The following is a 17,986-nucleotide window of genomic DNA, read 5'->3' on the forward strand; positions in this document are numbered from 1 at the left end:
CGCTAACGCCAGAATCATGACAGAGTGGTTCACCTCGGGTGTCCTTGAGGGTAGAGCGAGGTGCCACGGAACGAAACCAGCCTGCTGCTCTGCATGGCGAATGCTGTACAACCCGTACCCGTGGTACAGTGAGCAGAGAGGAAGAGCATCACCCAGTTTTCTCCACTTTCACTTTCAAAAGGAGAGACCCCGGAGCCCCAGAGCCCCGATGGGTTCCCATCAGCTGCCTGTGCACGTTGCTGTTGGCCCCGATTGGAACACAGCCCTGGGACCTCGCCAGTGATGCTGCTCTCCAGGGTGGAGGGAGGTGGGAGAGAGGAGCCCCACCAGCCCAAACTGGCCCGACTGGCACATGCAGCCCCCTGACTGAGGGAAAAATAGAGAAATCAATGCGAAACCTGAGGTCTGTTACATCGCACGTCACCTGGTATCAGGGTGTTTATACTTAATTTGCTGGGTGCCCCTTTCTTGGGGTGTCAGTGGGGTGAAGCAGCTTCCCACCCCAAGCTTGAATGAAGGCAAGCGCCGCGATGGTTTCCGTAACGGTGCTGTGAGCCGGCTTGCCAACAGTCTGGGCATCCTTCTCAGTCCATGCTCTGAAGCCTGGGGAGCAACATTGGTTCTTCTGCTCCCGTACAGCTCACCTTCCCCACAGGGCATCGAGGTTGTGTGTTCAACCAGCACAGTTGACACACTTCGCATTTGGAAAGGAATTGGAATACCAGAAGCATCTTTGTCGTATCAGAATCCACATTCCGATACAGATATGCCCACTGAGATCGCACCTTGGGCAACATTTCTAGTTTCCAGCTGGCAATGGAAGGAGCGATCAAAACCCAAGTGATACTTGGAAAGTAGATCCTAATTTCTTTATTGCTTATGTTGGCACGGAAAATGAACTGGGACATGAAGTGAAGCCTGCCTATGCCAAAATGGTGGGGAAAATGCAAAGAGAAGGAGGATGTGAAAAGTGAGAGTCAAAAAGGCGAAACAAAGAGTGGGAAGAAAAATGTCTGGAATAGCAGGCAGCCTGATCTGACAGCACATACTCCAAGTGCATTTCTGTACATTCCCCAGGATAATGGTAAGGCACTAAACAAAGAACAAACACAAGTTTAGTTACCTTTTATATCCTCTGTGGAATGGGTTTGATGCCCTCCACCCACAGAACCGCGGTGTTCGCTGGGGGCACATTTGACCGGATCCCCGGCGGGACACAGGTGCGCCTGCCTGTCCTGTAGCCTCATCAAATGCCCAGTTGACTCCACTGCTCCATGTTCCTCCACTGGCCAAACAAATGCAAATCCTGAGATCCAACAGAGAAGCAGGACACTTTCCTGCAGTTCCCGGAGGATGCTGAGGAAGCGTGCCCAGAGCATCCGGATTTGATGGGGTTTGTTTCATGGTTTCCCATCAATGTTTCTCTGCTTAGTGCATGGAGGTCATAGTATCATAGAATCGTTTAGGTTGGAAAAGACCTTTAAGTTCATCATCATGTTGTTTAAGCCTTTCTGCATTAAATTGAGTTACTACTGGACTGGAATTGCCAAGAACTCATGAATATTGAGTGAGTTTCAGCCTGTAATTAAGAGAGATATTTATTATATTTTTAGAACTCTGCCATGGAATCTCATTATTCCAGAAGACCTGGAGTATGAAAATCAAGAATAAATAAAGCTGCCATGCTAGAAATTATGGCAAGAAATATGCATGTTTATCATTGCTTTCACAAGATTTCTTGTACATTTTCCAACTGGGTTTGCAGCACTGATACGTTTTCTTTTAATGGAGGTGTATGACTAGAAGAAATGTCTCAGTACATTAAGAAATATCAAGGCAAAATTCAACTAAGAAATAGCATAGCACCTTGCCACATCAATTTAAGGAAGCAATCTCATTTCTTACATCAGGGCAGACTTTGTTTTCTCTCTAGTAACATCTCTTTGTTATGCACTGAAGTGCGTAACCTGTGAATCCCTATCAGACATAAATATTCCTTATTTACATATACTGTGTTTGTAACTTTGAATGTTGTGTATGTTGCTACTTAATTGCTTATCAGCAAAATGATAGATAGTGAATACTTTCTGTTCTCTATCAAAATAATCAATAATTTTATTTTAAATTAAGGAGGAAAAAAAAGAGAAGAAGGATCACCACAGAAGGGCTGTTGAAGATACAGTTTGTCTCTTAAAATAGATAGCAACTATTCTAAGAACAAAACATCTCTGAAATTCTTAGACGTTTGAAGATAACAAACAAACCAGCAAAAGCATTCACATTTCACAGGCACATCATATGCTCAGGGCTTTCAGAAGTCAGTGCTGTATTTGATCAACTGCTGCTAGAGATAAGGAAACATGAGTCAGGGAATGTAATGAAAATGTAATGATAATACATGGCCTAAAACTTGTGGCTGTTTTTCAAAGGAGGAATAATGTGCTGCTGGTGGACCTGATGCCATTTCCCTGCCTGGAGCTGCATGTGTTCTCCTGCCGTGTGGCAGGCATTGCGGATACCCAGCCCTCAAAACACATACATAAACCGAATGGAGAGAAGACTGATGAGTCTATGTCAATTTGTCTGCTACAGGTGATTTTGTTTGCCCTTCAAAGTATCCTCCTTGTGCCGTCATTCCATGCTTTACCTGATCCATGCCTTGGTCAGCCCTGATCTCAGTCTGCTGCCTCACAACTTGTCCCAGACCTGCTCCTCTGAGGAGCTTCCCAGAGAAATCCTCCACTGGCACTTAAAGCATCCTCCTTTTTCTGTTATCTGTGTGCGAAACAGATGTGTGGTTTAGGTGGAAGTGCTTACACACAGCCCATCTGCCATGGTCGTGTATCTCACTGCGCGCCCGGGCTCTTCAGACTCTGTTTAGGGGGGCACATCTTGCAATTCATTAATGCTGGCCAAACCTGAAAGAGAATACGGGTTTAAAATAAGTCCCAGCTGACCTCTGTCACAGGCTATTCTTTGGGCTGCTGTAAATAGATGTTGCATGTCATCTCCCGTGTGGTTCATAGTGCTATTCTGGGGTATTGAAACACAACTGGGCTTTGCAGTATCCCCAGTTGAGTGTCGTGTCACCCAGTGGGTAACTTTGGGCTCAGTAATCCCACATCAGACAAGTCCTAAAGGCTGTGGATTGAGGCCACAGCCACCGCGTGCTGTGCCCTCCCGGTGGCGCCTGGGCTCATACTGGTTACAGACCCAGGATCTGGGAAGGGCAGGGGCTGTCTCTGGGCTCTGGGCCAAAGCTCAGGCCCTGCTTTCCCCATCCAGACTACCCTCAAATGTCCTAGAAGTTCCAGCAGTTTGTGTGACGAGTGACACACAGTGGGTCCCTTCTCGCTCCGCTGGGGTTCAGGTCAGCCCGAGCCCATCCACTGGGCGCTGAGGCTCCTTCGAACGCCTCGCTCTGCTGCCTGCCCAGAGAGAAAAACATCTGCCTTTGTTCTAAATCACTTTAATACCTTCCAGTGACACATCTGATGATGTAAGCTTCCACAAACCGCACACACAAATGACGTCCCCACTACGTCAACGTGCTTGACGCTCCACTGGGAGACGGTCGGGATCTGTTGACACACACAGATACTTTGCGTTTGCCAAAATGTGAGCTGAGGATCTAAAAATAGGGCAGTTTTCTAGGCTGGAGCAGGGAGTCACCCAGCAGGCACTCACTGGGGGCACAGTTGGAATAACACCACAGTCCCATGGCAACACCACTGCAGTGCTACCCCCTCTGGAAGAAGAGCGTTCATCTCAGCTTCATAGATCATAAATTAAATTCATTTAAATGCATTCTAACAATAACACTTATTTGTTACTTTTTATTTCAGTGGGGGCTGTGGTTGGGCATCCACAGAGATTACAGGTTGTTGGGGTGCTGCCTGTGGCAGGAGAGCCCTGGATGAATATCTCCTCTCTTCCTCCCCTCTCCCGCTCCCTTCTGCCGGGTGGAACCAGCCGTGACACCGCCACGGTCAGCGTTCCCTGGTATAAGAGAATGAAATGTAAAAATGTAATTGAAACCATGAACCGGATAATGCTGCTATAAGCTCTCTAAGCTAGGTTAGCATCTGTTAATGATTTGCAACAAACATGAACTCAGCAGAGTCCTTGACGGAACTGAGACCAATAACTTTGGCGAGGGGCATCACAACCACCGCTTCACAGACCACTGACCCCAGAAACCCTCCAACCCGTTGTTTGTGTGAACAATTGATGTCTGGCCTTTGCTCCCGTAAGGATGCAAAGCCTTCAGCAGAAGTGAGAAGGTAAAGCCATCACCTCCAACACCCGAGGGCGTTTGCAGCTCATTTACATAGCAAGTGAGGATTGTGTTAGCCGGTAAGACATACAGTATTAATTAATAAGATAGATAACGGATAAATGTAAATCTAGCGTAATTATGGGCAGAGTTTTGTAAATGAAGAATAGGATAAACACTGTGTGGAATGCTCTGGGGTGGTGCTGGCTTTGCGAGTTGACCGAGCAGACCCCCTGCTTCGCTCCATCCCCACTCCACACGCCTGGGCACGGCACCCCAGCCCCGGCCCGTCTCGCTGATGGTTTCAGGCATTTCAAACACATCCCTGCTGAGGAACAGAAGTTCCCAAGCGGGAGGCCCGTTCTGGAAGCCTTTGCCTGAAAGGGAACGGAACTGGCAGCCAGTCACAGCCAGTCGGGCCCTTCTCCCAAGGAACAAGCGAAGGACAAGAGAAAATGGCCACAGGCTGAGGAACTGGGTGATCCTCGCGGAGAGGCCGCAGAGGCAAGAACAGGGGCAGGGACAGGAGCGGGAGTAGGGACAGGAGCAGGAGTAGGGACAGGGACAGCAACAGGAGAAGGAGCTGAGACGAGCACAGAGACCGCCCGGCCGGGGCAGTGACAGCACGGGAGGAGACGAGACGAAGCGGCCGGGATGGCCAGCGCGCCCCTTCCCGGCTCGGGCGCGGCCACTCTCTCCGCCGGAAAAACCGCCTCTCTATGGCGGGCGTCGCGTGCCCCAATGGGAGGTGACTCGCGGCCGTCCCGTCATGCAGCGCGCGCGCCTCCCTGCCCGGCCGGGCCGCTAAGATGGCGACGCCCATGCACCGCCTCATCGCTCGCCGTCAGGCGTGAGTGTGGGGCCGGCAGGGGGAGGGGCGGCCGCGGGGCCGGGGCCTGAGGGCACAGCCCGCTCCCGGCCTCGGCCTGGGGGCGGGAGAAGCGAGGGCAGGGCCGGGCCGGGGGCGCCGCAGCGTCGCTTCGGGGGTCTCTGGTGGTTCGTGATGTGTGGGGAGAACAGGAGGCCAGAGCCGGGCTCTGTCCCCAGAAACGAGCGGCAGGGCGAGAGGAAACGGGCTCGGGTTATGCTAGGGGAGGGTTAGGTGGGATATCAGGAACAATTCCTCCCGGGAAGGGCTGCCCAGGGCAGTGATGTGGTCGCCCTCCCTGCAGGGGTTTAGATCCGTGTGTTTGTGGTGCTGAGGGGCGCCGCTCAGGGCGGCTTGACGGTGTGAGGGTTACGGCTGGACTCCATGGTCTTAAAGGTCTTTCCTAACCCCCACGATTGCCTGATCCTGCGGGTGCAGTCGGGCCGTGCGGGTCCTCGGTGCAGGTGTGAAATGGGCAAATTAAACAGTAAGTTCTAGGTTCACGTTGTGATCTGTTTACAAAACTGTAAAAGAAGGAGGGGGGAAAAAAAAGCAGGCAAGAGACCTTTATTCAGATAAAGAGATTCTCCCAATTCCTAAGGGATCCAATTGCCAGACACTGAAGTGAGGAGAAGCCCACGTTTTTACTTGCTTCTGCCGAGCGCAGCAAATGCCTGTATCCCGTTCTCTTGTGTTCCTTGTGTCTGCTTTTCATTGGTTTGTTGCCTTGCCTTGATTTTTTTTTTTTTTCTTTAGAATAATTTATTTCTTGTGTTTCGGTTTTGGAGTGTTTGGGTTTTTTGGCTGATCTAAAGAGTCCGATAGAATGTGGATGACTTCTGCTTTCTCTTGCCTTTTTTTTTAATCATTGATAAAGCCTTTCCTATTTCCCAATGGAAAGTAACTTGGAATTTCAAAGTTATTCTGGAATGCATATTCTTTTTTGTGGTTATTTTATCTGAGTCAAGGAACGGCTTCTTCCATTTCCATTTGAAAAGCAAATCACACCTTGCCCTTTTGAGAGCAGACTGTTCACTACAGCTCTGTCACTTCACGCTGTTTCTTGAGCATAAATGAGCAGTCAAGGAGCCACGTCCTAGCAAAGCCAGGGCTGTTGCCTTCAGCTAGTTTAGATGGGTTGGCCTTGAAAAATTAGTATTTTGATATTTGGAAAAAAACGATGGAAGTTAGAAATAAGTGACAGTAGTTGGAGTGAACTGCGTGGGGGCTGCAAAGTGCCGATTGCAGTCCTGGCTCTCAAACTGATGTGCAGTTCTGGCCTTGAGTGAGTCACTTGACCCGCTGTGTGAGCTTGCTCACTTGTAAGGGAGGAGAGCATCCGTGAGAAGATAGCAAACCAGCTTTGCAAAGCTCTGGAGCAGTGGAGTAAGAGCTAGAATACGAAAACATGAGTTTCCCCACTCAGCTGGCTTCTAAAAATGATGAAATGGTTTTACCACATGAAAACTGAAATGCAGATGTAAAATGCTAATACTTCAGGTTTCTGAGTCGTATAGAGTAATAAATGAAGCCTGGCTTGATTTGCACTCTATGAAGCGGACAGGAACCTGGTTGTTCTTATGATAAACCTGCTGGGCTTTAATGAATCTTAGTGTATTCAAATAAGCTACAGCTTATTTGGGCTCTCTGTGAGAACTTGGCAGTTTGGTACTCAGGTGTTAAATTCTCGGTTTGGAATGAGCTACTTTTTGCTAACAGCGTTCTAAACCAATTCCAGCTATTTATCTGAAGCGAGCTAGAACCGTGTGTAATTGTTGGGCAGTAACAGATTGTAGGCAGCACAGTAATACCTGATAGCTCTGGTACAGTTGTAACCTGTAATGCTAAAAGCTGTGTCAATTTGATCAGTATGTGATTTGGTGGTAGTATTAATCTTTGTTTATTGACAGACTGGTCCTAGTAGTGTTTTTAAAAATGTTTAAGTTGTTTACGATATTGAAAGGGGGTGCGAAATGATGGAATCTGGAGAGTGGGGGAAGGCTGTGAAGTAGGCTGAGCAGCAGCTGGTGTGAAACAAAGAGCCAGAGTCGAGCGCAGTTCATGAGTAAGTTGGTGGCCGATGTCAGTGGTTCAACATTCACTACCTCAGCACAAGATGACTCGAGCTAAAGCTCTGGAATAGAGGAAAAGCATCTCTTTGCTCTTTCATAAACAGCTGATGTAATTTTAATAAATTAAACTGTGGTTGCCTAAATTCACTGATGTTACTGCTCTTGTTGCGATTAACAATGTCAAATACCTGAAGTGCCCCAGAATGTCTGGTGTAATCACAACTGCGTACGCTGTTAGGAATATGTGTGGTAAAGTATATGGCTGTTTTTTCAATAGGTAGAACAGATTGGAATCAGTCACTTAAGCAATTCTGCATTTTTATAGGGAAGCAAACAAGCAGCATGTGAGATGTCAAAAGTGTTTAGAGTTTGGACATTGGACGTACGAATGTACAGGGAAGAGAAAATACCTGCACAGACCTTCGAGGACAGCTCAATTAGCGAAAATTCTTAAAGAAAAAGAAAAGCAACTATTACTGCAACAAAGGTAAGATTGGCAGAATGAAAATGTCTGGTTTGTTAATGAAAGGTAATTTTGAATGTAGGTGGGAAAAATGGAGCTCTTCTGTTCTGCTTTGCTGTCAGATGGGTGAATGCGGGTTGAATTAGAGGGCGTTTTAACTCTCACACAAAGTAAAAACATCTCACTGAATTGCATCATTATTTCCCCTTTCGACATCTAAGAAAGGGAAAGAAACCTGCAGCTAAACAGAAAAATATAGGCAAGACTCTGCAGTTGTGTAATGGGATTTCCTTTCCAGTTCCACTTAATAGGCGTTGCAGCTAGAATTGTTGAGACTCTGGAAACACTCCCTCTGTGGCTGCCACTGGCAATAGGTCATTAGTGCTGCCAGGATGTGAGTTAGGGAAGAGCGCGCACACCTTTTGCTCTGTTATCTTCATGGAGGAAGAAAATGGGTGGTGACCTCTGCAGAGAGGTTTGGTCTGACTTCATCACGGCTTCAACTGGGGCAGCCCTGTGAGTCAGGATGCTGAAACACTGGCTTACATGATACTCATTAACTTGAGTGACATAAAATGTTTGATTTTGAAACTAGTTTTGATCCAGTGAGTAATCCTGAAGCAATTGTAATTCCCTAGTATTGTAGATAAGAAGTCAAGAGTGCTTATGCTCCAGAGCTTACTCCCTTTGAAGAGGTTTTGGAAGAGTCCTTCAGAGACTCAAGACTTTTAAGAGAAAGTTTAAGACTCTGATTGTTTCCTTGTTCCTTTTCTGCCCTATTTCTGCTGAATTCTGCGAGTTGACATTGGAGGACAGTGAATTGCCTGTTGCCTAGCTTTTGTGCCCAAGTCTCTGTATGGAATAATTGGAATGGGAGTTGCAGGCTCGTGCAGTTTCTGTTGTGATTAGAGTAGTCTGAGCTGTGAGCCTGACAGCCCATAGTGCGAGGGGTATATGGTGTGAGAAGTCACCTCGTAAAAGGGCAACTTAGTAATCCTTAGATGGGAACGGGTTTTAGTCCTGGTTAAATTGGGCTGGATTCATACTGGTCATGTTCTTCTAAGCTCTGCAGAGCTGACACTGTGAGGCACCCAGCACTGCAGGTGCTACTGTTACACTTTCAAGGATGAACCTTATTCTTCATGGAAAGAGCAACTTCCTAAGTCACATTTCTACTTCTTGCATAGCTCCCTTGGGAAGGTGTTAGGGAAGCATTACTAACTCAGCACCTCTCTGCAGAGAGGTCAAGTCTCCTACAGGTCTGCTTCAAAGTACTTGTATCCTCATCCTTGAAGATCTAATAGTGAATCATTAACTAGAAGGCAAACCTAGGTTATATAAGGTTAATATTGACTTTTTGACAACCACATAAAAGATCTTTCAGCGTTAACTCATTTCAGCAGTTGTTCCAGGATCCTTCTGTTTGCTCAGTGATGGCCTCACGATTCTGACTGACCTTATGGAGCTTCTGCTTGTTGGCGTCAGGAAATCCCACTGCTTCCCCATCTTAGAGTAGGAGTTAGGAGGGGAGGAGAGGTGGGAAAATGCTTATTCTTTACTGATGTCGCTGTGTTGATCCGAACCCAGGGTGCCCAAGCCTTATTTCTCATTCTGCAAACAGAGTGGTGTGGCAGGGCAAATGAGCAAGTGTCACGAAGCAGATGGGTTTGATCCGCAGGGGACTGACCCCTCTGAGCTGTGCAGTGCCAGCGAACGGCTGTACGTGTCCCTGTGTCAAACACTAGAGGGAGGCACGGACCTCTGCCTCTGTAGCCCGGGCTACGCCGAATGAGGTCCTGTCTTCTCAAATGTGCTTTGGGATTGAGATCTGTCACCCGCAGCGACTCCTTGCACCCGCGAAACACTTGGTTACCTATGGTGAGGGTGTGAGGCCTCAACAGCAGAAACATTAACAGCATTCAATGATACAAGAGGGGTTATGATTTGATTTGAAATTTGAAGATAAGTGAATCTTTCTCTTTCCCACAGGAGACTGAGGAGTGAGGAAAACTCTGCTGTGTAGCTATAATATTTTCATAGAATACGTGTGAAGATAAAAAAATGGAAAAATCTCATTTTCGTGGTATACCTGGCATTGAGTGCTTTTGTTGAAATGCAGTTGTTTACATGTAAAGCTTTTCTGGAGTCTTTAGTAACACATACTGCTATGTTATTTCATGTTTGCAGTCTTTACCTTTATTTTTGTGTATTTTAGATGCCTTGTAGTAAGAGATTTTAGTTGAAAATGTGTTGTGGTTCATGAAAAGAACTTACAGCTTCCTCATATGTCAGAGACACATTAAGTCTGTTGTAAATATGTGCTCAGGGACTGCTTTAGTCGCACGTGTACATTCCAGCTGAATTTTCTGCTGTTTATCTGCGGTGGATTGAGAAGAACTTGTGACTGGTAGATATGACTGAAATAATTTTATTTTCTTTAAAAAGAAACCTATCCAGAAGCGAAAGCTTGTTTAAGAAAGTAAATCTCTTGGTGTTTTCTTAAAAGAAACTTTCTTTTGTGTCATTTACCTTTAAAACTTTCTATGAGTGTATGAATGTGTGGGAATCTGAAAGGCAAATAGCTGTAAAGCATCAACATAAATAGGTTGTTCTGTGTCTTTTTGTGCTTGAAAGAAGTACATGGCGAAAGTTACAGAGCAGTTAAATACTTTACCCTTTTGTTTCAGTCAATTCAGTTATTCCTAAATATGGGTACACAGATCCAGGTTTGTATCCTTATCTCCTTTGCTCTTCCCATCGTGAAATCTTCTTGTCCTTATAATATGAATAAAAGAGGAAAGAATGGTAAAGCACACAGAAAATTAGAGGTGAATTGCTGCTTATTTTATTCCATTTCCTGATGTGTAGGTATTGTTGTTCTGGTTTGAATACTGCCAACAATAGATGCCAAACGAGCTTTGGGCAGTGCAGCTCTGCAGTGGGATACCAGTTTTCTAATATTAAACTCATCTCTACAGTGCTGCTATTTATTTCATTTCCCTACTGCATTAATCATAGCCTTTTTTTTTTTTTTTCCTTTAATTAGCACTGGAGAAAGTACCGTGGAAAGGAAGACCAAGAAAAAAAGGTATGTGGGGAAGGATGACGAGTTGTGCAGCTCTTTCAGCATGTGACTTTTCACTGGGGGTTGTGACAGGCAGTTTGGAAGGGGTGTGCAGGGAAGGTCAAACACTGCAAGTACAGGTTTGATTTTACTTTTAGCTTTTAGCTAAAAGATTTGATTTTAGCTTTTAGCCTGTTACAAGTGTTTGTAGGATGTGCGTTTGGAGAATTCCTATTCCTCCCTGTCTGAAACCTCTAAATTCCTTGTCCTCTATTCTTCTCCCTATACTCATTGTCCATTCTGCACACAGGCTTGCTTGGATAATAAAAATCTTCCTTTTTCTGCCTCAAAGTTCATCAAGTATGCATTAAACAATTGTGCAAGAATGGCATGCTGTTCTGTTGTCTGTAATTGCTCCACCTACCCATCTTGCTTTTCCTTTGGTGGTTTGCATCTCCTTCTTGTAGCAGCTGTCTCACTCTGCAGTTCTTTCTAAATAAGGAAATAAAGCATCTAAAAAGAACCCAACTTCAAAACTAAACAAAACCCCCCAGACCAAAGTAAAATGCAGGAAGTAAACATGTCCTGTCCCCCCCAAATACTGATTCAAGCCAAGAATTCTTCCTCTTTTGACATTATTTCCCCCTCACTTTGCTTTAATATTTGCTTGGGAATTGGGTTCTGTCTTTATTAGCAAACCCCTTTCTGGAGCAGTTCAAACCTGGCTGAAATAGTCCCGCTCATCATGGTATGAGTTTTACTTACAGGAGGCGTCTCTGCAGTAACAGCCTCACCTCTTCACATTTAGTTTGCTGTCCTCTGTCTCTAAATCTGATCTTAAAAAAACAGTTTTTGGAAGATTTTTAAAGACTGGACCTTTTGCTTTGTGTAGCTGTCATTAAATGAGCCACACAGCAGTTTTTTAAAGCATACCTTTATTTTAGGCTGTTGTGTAGAATGTGGCTTTATTGGAATGCTTCTTTCTTAGTCTTAAAACATATTCTGATAGAACAGTCAGTGGTTCCTTTCTCAGCAGTGTCTGTTTATTATTGGAGACACTTAGGACTAGTGAGATCATAAATTAACTGATCTCTAAACAGTACTGTTCAGACCTCTTCCTGCCTCAGCTTTCTCATATGCCGCAGTCTTCTACTTGGCATAGTGATTTTCAGAGTATTTGAGCTCTAAACCAGTGCGGAAATGGGAAGAGCAAAGGGATTTATGGAATAGGGGGTGGCTTGGTCACTCTCTCTTAAAATTTTTTAACTCTTCTTGGTCTGAATTGTTACCCTCTTTTTATGCAGGCACCGAATCCATCAATATAAATTCCAGGGCATTTGCCATTTGTATTTTATTATGCTACACGAAGAATTAAATGCAGAATATTCAGCAAAGTGTTACCATTGAACATGCAAGTTCCACATTTAAGAAAAATAACAGCCAAACGTGGGGGTTCTGGCAGCAGCAAGCATTAACCTTTTACATAGTGTGTGTTTGTTTTGATATAAACAGTAATAACTAAGCTACAGGTCTAACCAGAAAAACAGGACCAGGCAAACGAGCTGCTGTACAATCTTGTGACCTCGGGTGACACAGAGCTGGCTCCTGAGCGCGCATTGGCCTCAGCCTTCTCATACAGCAGACTCGAGTTATTAGCTGAGAAACCACTTCATGCTTGGATCGCATAAATCTATCTGTCTGAAGGGTAAAATCATGTCTGAATTCAGTTGTTTGTTCAGGCACCCAGCCACGATGGTGCCCCGCATTGTAGATTCAATTTAAGGAGCATGTTTAAAATCACCTGGCGTTGTTAAGAGTGCTGCAGTAGAATTGGAGAGGACAGTCTGAGAGGGGTGATAGTGTGTGTTAAAAATGTATGAATCCATACACCATTGCAAGATATTGACACTTATGAATTTGTTTTGAGGAGAATGAATGCTTGTTTGCTGGAGAGATATAGCACTTCTATGGTGGTGTAGCAAGCCCCAGAATACTGGATCTGCTCATCTGTAGCACCCGGCTTGACACCTTACCTAACTGGGACGAGGTGAAGTACTGAATGTTCCTTGCTCCCATCGCCAGTCCTCCTCTGGCTACGAACAGCCCACACACTGCATCACCCGAAAACAAGTCTCTGCTTGTTACTTCTCTTGTCGATCTAGCTGTGGCTTTCCTCTAGAAGAAGCACTAACTGCATGCTCTGATGTTTCTGTGAGTGGGTTTCAGATCTTAACCTAAATATTGCAGGTCTGCAGACTGCTTCTGTGGTTTCTGAGCAAGGAGTTTAGGAGAAGAAAATTCAAAGTTATTGTTGTGGGGACTGCCCATATAATCAGGTCTGTACAGCTAAAGAAACTGTTCAGATTTAAACTACTAGTCCCAGTTTATTTGTTGTTCTCATCTTAAGATGAGATTTTCACCAATGTTGGTCTGTATTTAGCCAGCCTATATGGATTTGTATTTAATAAATAGCCATTATGTCTGCATGCACATAGGTAACAGCTTACAGATGTATTAAAAAAAACCAGCAGTGTTTGTGGCTTAAGACATGCATCCAAATTCTTCGGCTGCATTACAGCAGATGATGTGATGAGAAAACATTGCACTCTCTCTCTAATAGCCCTAACCCAGGCATTTTTTGAGCTGCTGAATTTAGCCAAACCCTCCTTCTAATGGAAAAAAAGATTCTGTGTTGTTATATTTAGTGTTCTTGCCTGCCATTTGGCTGACTTGGTGGGAAGTGGGGTTAATCAGTACCTTTACAGTTTGTTTGGAGAATTTGATTGCACTATCTTGCAATTCATCTTGCCTAAATCGGAAGACCTTGATCTGGAGAACAGCAGCCTCAGATGGGCTGAAAGTGAAAAAAAGAAGTGGCAGAGGATAAAAAAATCCATTTTGTGTTCATGATACTGTTACCTTGAACTGTTCCTGCCCTCCTCCTTCACCCTGAAAACAGAAGTGTCCTGTAGTGGCAAGTAATTGGGGTTCTTTTGCTCCGAGTACTCAGTTTCCATTCAGTACAATTCTGGCATTTGTGAAATTGCTGCTGAAACCTCCACCAACTCTTACGTTGGCAAACCCTCCCTCCTGGTCACAGCACTGCACTGGGGAGCTGATGGCTGTTAATTCCCCAAGGCTTTAGCAGTGTGGGGCGTTTGTACTTTTCCTGCAGCCAAGCCAGTAAAAACATTTGTCATTATTAGGAACAAGGTCCTTCCCAGCTTTTAAACGTAACTTTTTCCTGTAGACCTGTTTTGGCTTGCTTCATGTATGTGTTCACTCAGCCATTGCTCGAATAGCCAAAACGCATTCTTCCAGAACTGGGAAATCGGGGTGAACGGGCATGGGAATTTGTCTTAGATTGTCAGGCCTGGAAATTTTCAGACCAAATAACTGATATTCGGATTACAACACAGTATAATGAACACCATAATGAACACTGTCTCTAGCAGGCCTCTTCTCATCTGAGGATTTGTTTTCTTTCAGATCTAAAAGCGTGACCAGTTCCAGCAGCAGTAGCAGTTCCAGTTCGGCCAGTGATTCCTCATCCGACAGTGAAGATTCTTCTACCTCTTCTTCTTCTGACGATAGCGACAGCGATGACAGCTCCTCTAGTTCCTCATCTTCTCCATCTTCGAGCAGTAGTTCCTCTTCTTCAGAGTTTGAATCAGATTCTAGTTCCTCCAGCAGTAGCAGCAGCAGCACAGACAGTAGTTCTGACGATGAGCCACCAAAGAAGAAGAAGAAGAAATAGTGAGGTGCAGCGTAGAACTGTCGCTTAGTGAATGTTAACACTCTTCAAAGATGGTTTGAGCACAGGGTTGCCAAACAGTTTAACTGGTCAACATTTCTACTGCTAAAACTTTCTAGATGTTTTGCATAGTCGTTCCTAGGACTGGAGAGGTATTAAATGGCACGCGAGACTTGCTGACAGAGTATTTTTGTGGTTTATCCTTTTATGGAAAATTTTACTTTTTTAGTTCAAGAATCTATCATCAGATTTGTTTATATGAGCTGAGGTCCAGTGACCTGGATGTTTACATGCTGGAAAGCAAAAAAGCTTTTTATTGCAGATCATGCTGTGCATCGTATGCTTCTACTCTTTTCATGACAGCTTCACTTACATTTAGAAAATCCTCTAAGCGATTAGAAGTCCAAGTTTTTCCCTGCTGGCTGTGGAGCGTTGTTATTGCTGAAACCGAATGCACAACGTTGCACGCAGAGGGCTTTTCGTCTCGCTGTTGACAGACGCGTTCTGTGCTGCTGAGCTCTTTTCCTGATGCTTCCAAGCCGAGTCTTAACTGCAACATAAAACTGACACTAGTGTTCATTTGTTGATGATCCACACGCTACCTGTACTGTAGAGGCTTTAGTCTTTTCAGCTCGCCTGTTTCCTTAGCTCACGTTTGTGGTGTTTTCTGAGCCAGCGTGTCTCTTGCAGCAGTGGCTGGGTAAGAAGGAGGAGCGATGCCCAGTGGAAGAATTACGACTGATGCTGCTTAGGAGTTTCATCTTTGTGCCTTTTTTGTAAATCAAATGTATCCTTGTGAGCAAAGGGCTTGAGTGGGTGTTTTTCTGAACTCCATTAGCTTTCTGTACCGAATGTGGTCAGTACAACCAGAGAAATAGTAGTAACAAACACAAATGGGCACTATTTTCAAGGAGATGGGGGGAAAAAAAGGCTGTTTTCGGTGGATCTTCAGTAAGAAAAGGAGTTGCCTTTAAATAGAGTTCCCAAAGGAAAGTGTTTCCCTTTGATATTTCTGCAGAAAGCTGTTGTGTCATGCCAGGTGACCGATCCGCCTCGCTGGGTGCCCAGTGACTGCCATTAGCCTGCAGCATGATCAGTGCAGTGCTCGTGTGTCCCAGCGTGTCCCTGTCCGTGCGGAACCGGCATGGGAGCAGCAAGGTCATGTGGAAAAAAGAGAAACTCAGCAAAAGCAAAATCCAAACGGACTGCAGAGCAGTTCTTGCTGGTTGCACCTTGAGGGTTATTTGTTCTGTTGGTGAACTGAAGCAGGTGGCATTAGTATTTTCATTTGTGATGCGTTCTTTTAGGTTTCTTATCGTTGGAGCGCCCTTTTTGGGGAGAGGGCATCACATGTGGAAGAATTCTTAAATATCTTTAAGGTTTAGGTAAAATATAGTAACTAAACTATTTTTTATATTTTTATGGAGAGAGTAGCGTGTAGAATTACTTTTGAATAAACTGTGTTTATTTAAATGTTCAAAAATATGTACGTTGTGTGTTTTAGTCCGTAATCCTCGCTGTGTTTCACGGAACACTCCGCAGGCTGTAAATAAAATTACCAGAAAAGCGCTTAAGTCTTCTTGAGTCACTGTGCCATTTGACGGGGAAAGCGGAGTGTTTAAACCTCCGGGCAGGGGCAGCCGGGACTGCGGCAGGAGGGGGGCTGCGGGCACCTGCGGGGAGGGAAGAGCTCCTTTCCTGAGGCCGCGGCCCGGGCTGCCCCGTCCCTGGGGGTGCTCCAGGCCGGGTACGGTTGGGCTGGAGCCGCTGATCTAGCGGGAGGTGCCCCTGCCCGTGGCAGCGGTGGGACTGGGTGGACATCGAGGCCTTCGGCCCAAACCCTTCCGTGACTCTCGTTCCACCCTGTCCTTTCCCGCCCTCACGTGACCCCGCCTCGCAGGTGCCTACGGTCACGTGCCTGCGGCGGGCCTGGGGTCACGTGACCGGTGGGGCGCGAGCCCCCGACCGTGGTGGGTCACGTGATCAGTGCCGCGCTTTGGGGGGTCCCCCCGCCCAGGGAGGCTCACGTGACCGGCGGCGGGGCCCACCGGCTAAGGAGGGTCACGTGACCGGCAGCGCGCGGGCCCGTTGTGGGGAGGTTATCACGTGACCGGCGGCACGCGCGGTGGCTGCCGGGAGGCGCAAGGGCCCGGCCGGGGCGGTGTCACGTGAGCGGCGGCGCGCGCGGGGGCTGCCGGGAGGGCCCGGCTGGGGCGGAGCCGCGGCCCCGCAGGACGGGCCCAGGCAGGGAGGGGACGGAGCCCGCAGCGGCCAGGGGGGCCCGCGGCTGCCCAGGCCCCTCCTCACCCGACCCCGCCTCGCTGCCAGCCAGGCCCCGGCGCGCCATGGAGCGGCGGGACCCCTGGGGAGCCGCCGCCGCCTCCCGCCTGTGAGCGCCCCCGGTGACTCGGCCCCGCTCCCTCGGGCCTCTGCGCGGCCCCCCCTCCCCGGCCGGCGGCGGCAGCCAGGAGATGGTGCGGGCCTAGTGGAGCGGCGAACGGAGGTGAGACGGGGCCGGGACCGCGGGGCGGCCACCGGGGCGGCCGACGTCCTTCCCGTGCTCGGGGCCCGGCGGGGCTTTCCCGGCTCCCCGGCCCCTTCCCGGTGAGGCGGGGCCGATGTCCCAGCTCCCGGCCGTGGGTTTAATCCGTTCCAGTAATTGACGTCAGGGCTTTGTTCCTTCCCCTTGGCTCCCGGGCGCGGAGCGGGCTGCGCCGGGGTCCGGGAGCGGCGTGGCGGGGGTGCGGCGAGGGGCGGAGCAGGGACACCCCGGGTACCGGCACGGCCTCCCGGTGAGCGGCTGCCCCGGCGCGGCGGAGGGCCCCGTCCCCGGGGGATTGTGTGCGGGTTTGTGCGCGGGGCCGTCCCGCCGCCGGGCTGAGACCGGCGCTGACGAGGGCTGCTTTTCCTCTTTTTTTTTCTTTCTGACGAACAAAGCCGAGCAAGAAAGAGCCGCGCGGAGCAGCGCTCCCGGAGCAGCGCCCGCATTCGTTTCTCGAGATGAGAAAGTGGTTAACTTCATTTTGGGGGAAACTGGGGGCGCTTCCCCCGGTCTCTCAGATAGCAGCTGGAAAGGTGCTGCTGCGGTGGGAGAGAGCTCGGCCTGGCGGGAGGCCCTCTGCCTCCAAGCCCCTCTCCCGGCTCGTTTGAGCCGGCTCGTGGGGAGGCTCTGACGGGTTTGGATGCTCATGCGTTTGCACTGATGTCAGCCAGGCCTCCCCCTTGCCGTGTGAGCGGAACAGGCACTTACTCAGCACCAACGCTCTCCGAAATTAACTTGTTCTGCCGAAGTCTGCCAAAGTTCCTCACCTTATTGCCAGCTCCCCTCCAGCTACTGAAATCCCCGCGGGTCTGTTGCTTTCAAACTTCTGAATACTTCTCTTAATGGCTGGAAGGAAGGCTCTGCAGCCCCGGGGGCGTTATTGTGAAATAGGGTCTGGTCAAATGCTTTGGAGGAGTGGTTGTACACTTGATTTGTCATTTCATTAT

The 17,986-nt window shown here is 47.6% G+C and overlaps 2 protein-coding genes across 2 annotated transcripts in view; both read left to right on the forward strand.

The window, feature by feature from the left end:
* The first annotated feature begins 5,003 nt into the window (after window positions 1-5,003).
* On the forward strand, window positions 5,004-16,081 carry ZCCHC10 (zinc finger CCHC-type containing 10). The gene is made up of 4 exons (XM_054079905.1): window positions 5,004-5,126; window positions 7,542-7,703; window positions 10,726-10,767; window positions 14,233-16,081. Exons 1-4 carry the CDS (start codon window positions 5,086-5,088, stop codon window positions 14,498-14,500), a joined length of 513 nt encoding a protein of 170 aa, XP_053935880.1. The 5' UTR covers window positions 5,004-5,085; the 3' UTR covers window positions 14,501-16,081.
* Window positions 16,082-16,687: 606 nt separating this feature from the next.
* The window catches only part of AFF4 (ALF transcription elongation factor 4), a 45,198-nt gene continuing 43,899 nt past the window's right edge, over window positions 16,688-17,986 (forward strand). Inside the window, exon 1 of the mRNA XM_054079848.1 lies at window positions 16,688-17,000. The gene's annotated coding sequence lies outside the window, so the exon portion shown is untranslated. The remainder of the gene's footprint in view (window positions 17,001-17,986) is intronic.

The sequence above is a fragment of the Cuculus canorus genome, chromosome 14 (genome assembly GCF_017976375.1).
Source record: "Cuculus canorus isolate bCucCan1 chromosome 14, bCucCan1.pri, whole genome shotgun sequence".
NCBI classification, from domain to species: domain Eukaryota; kingdom Metazoa; phylum Chordata; class Aves; order Cuculiformes; family Cuculidae; genus Cuculus; species Cuculus canorus.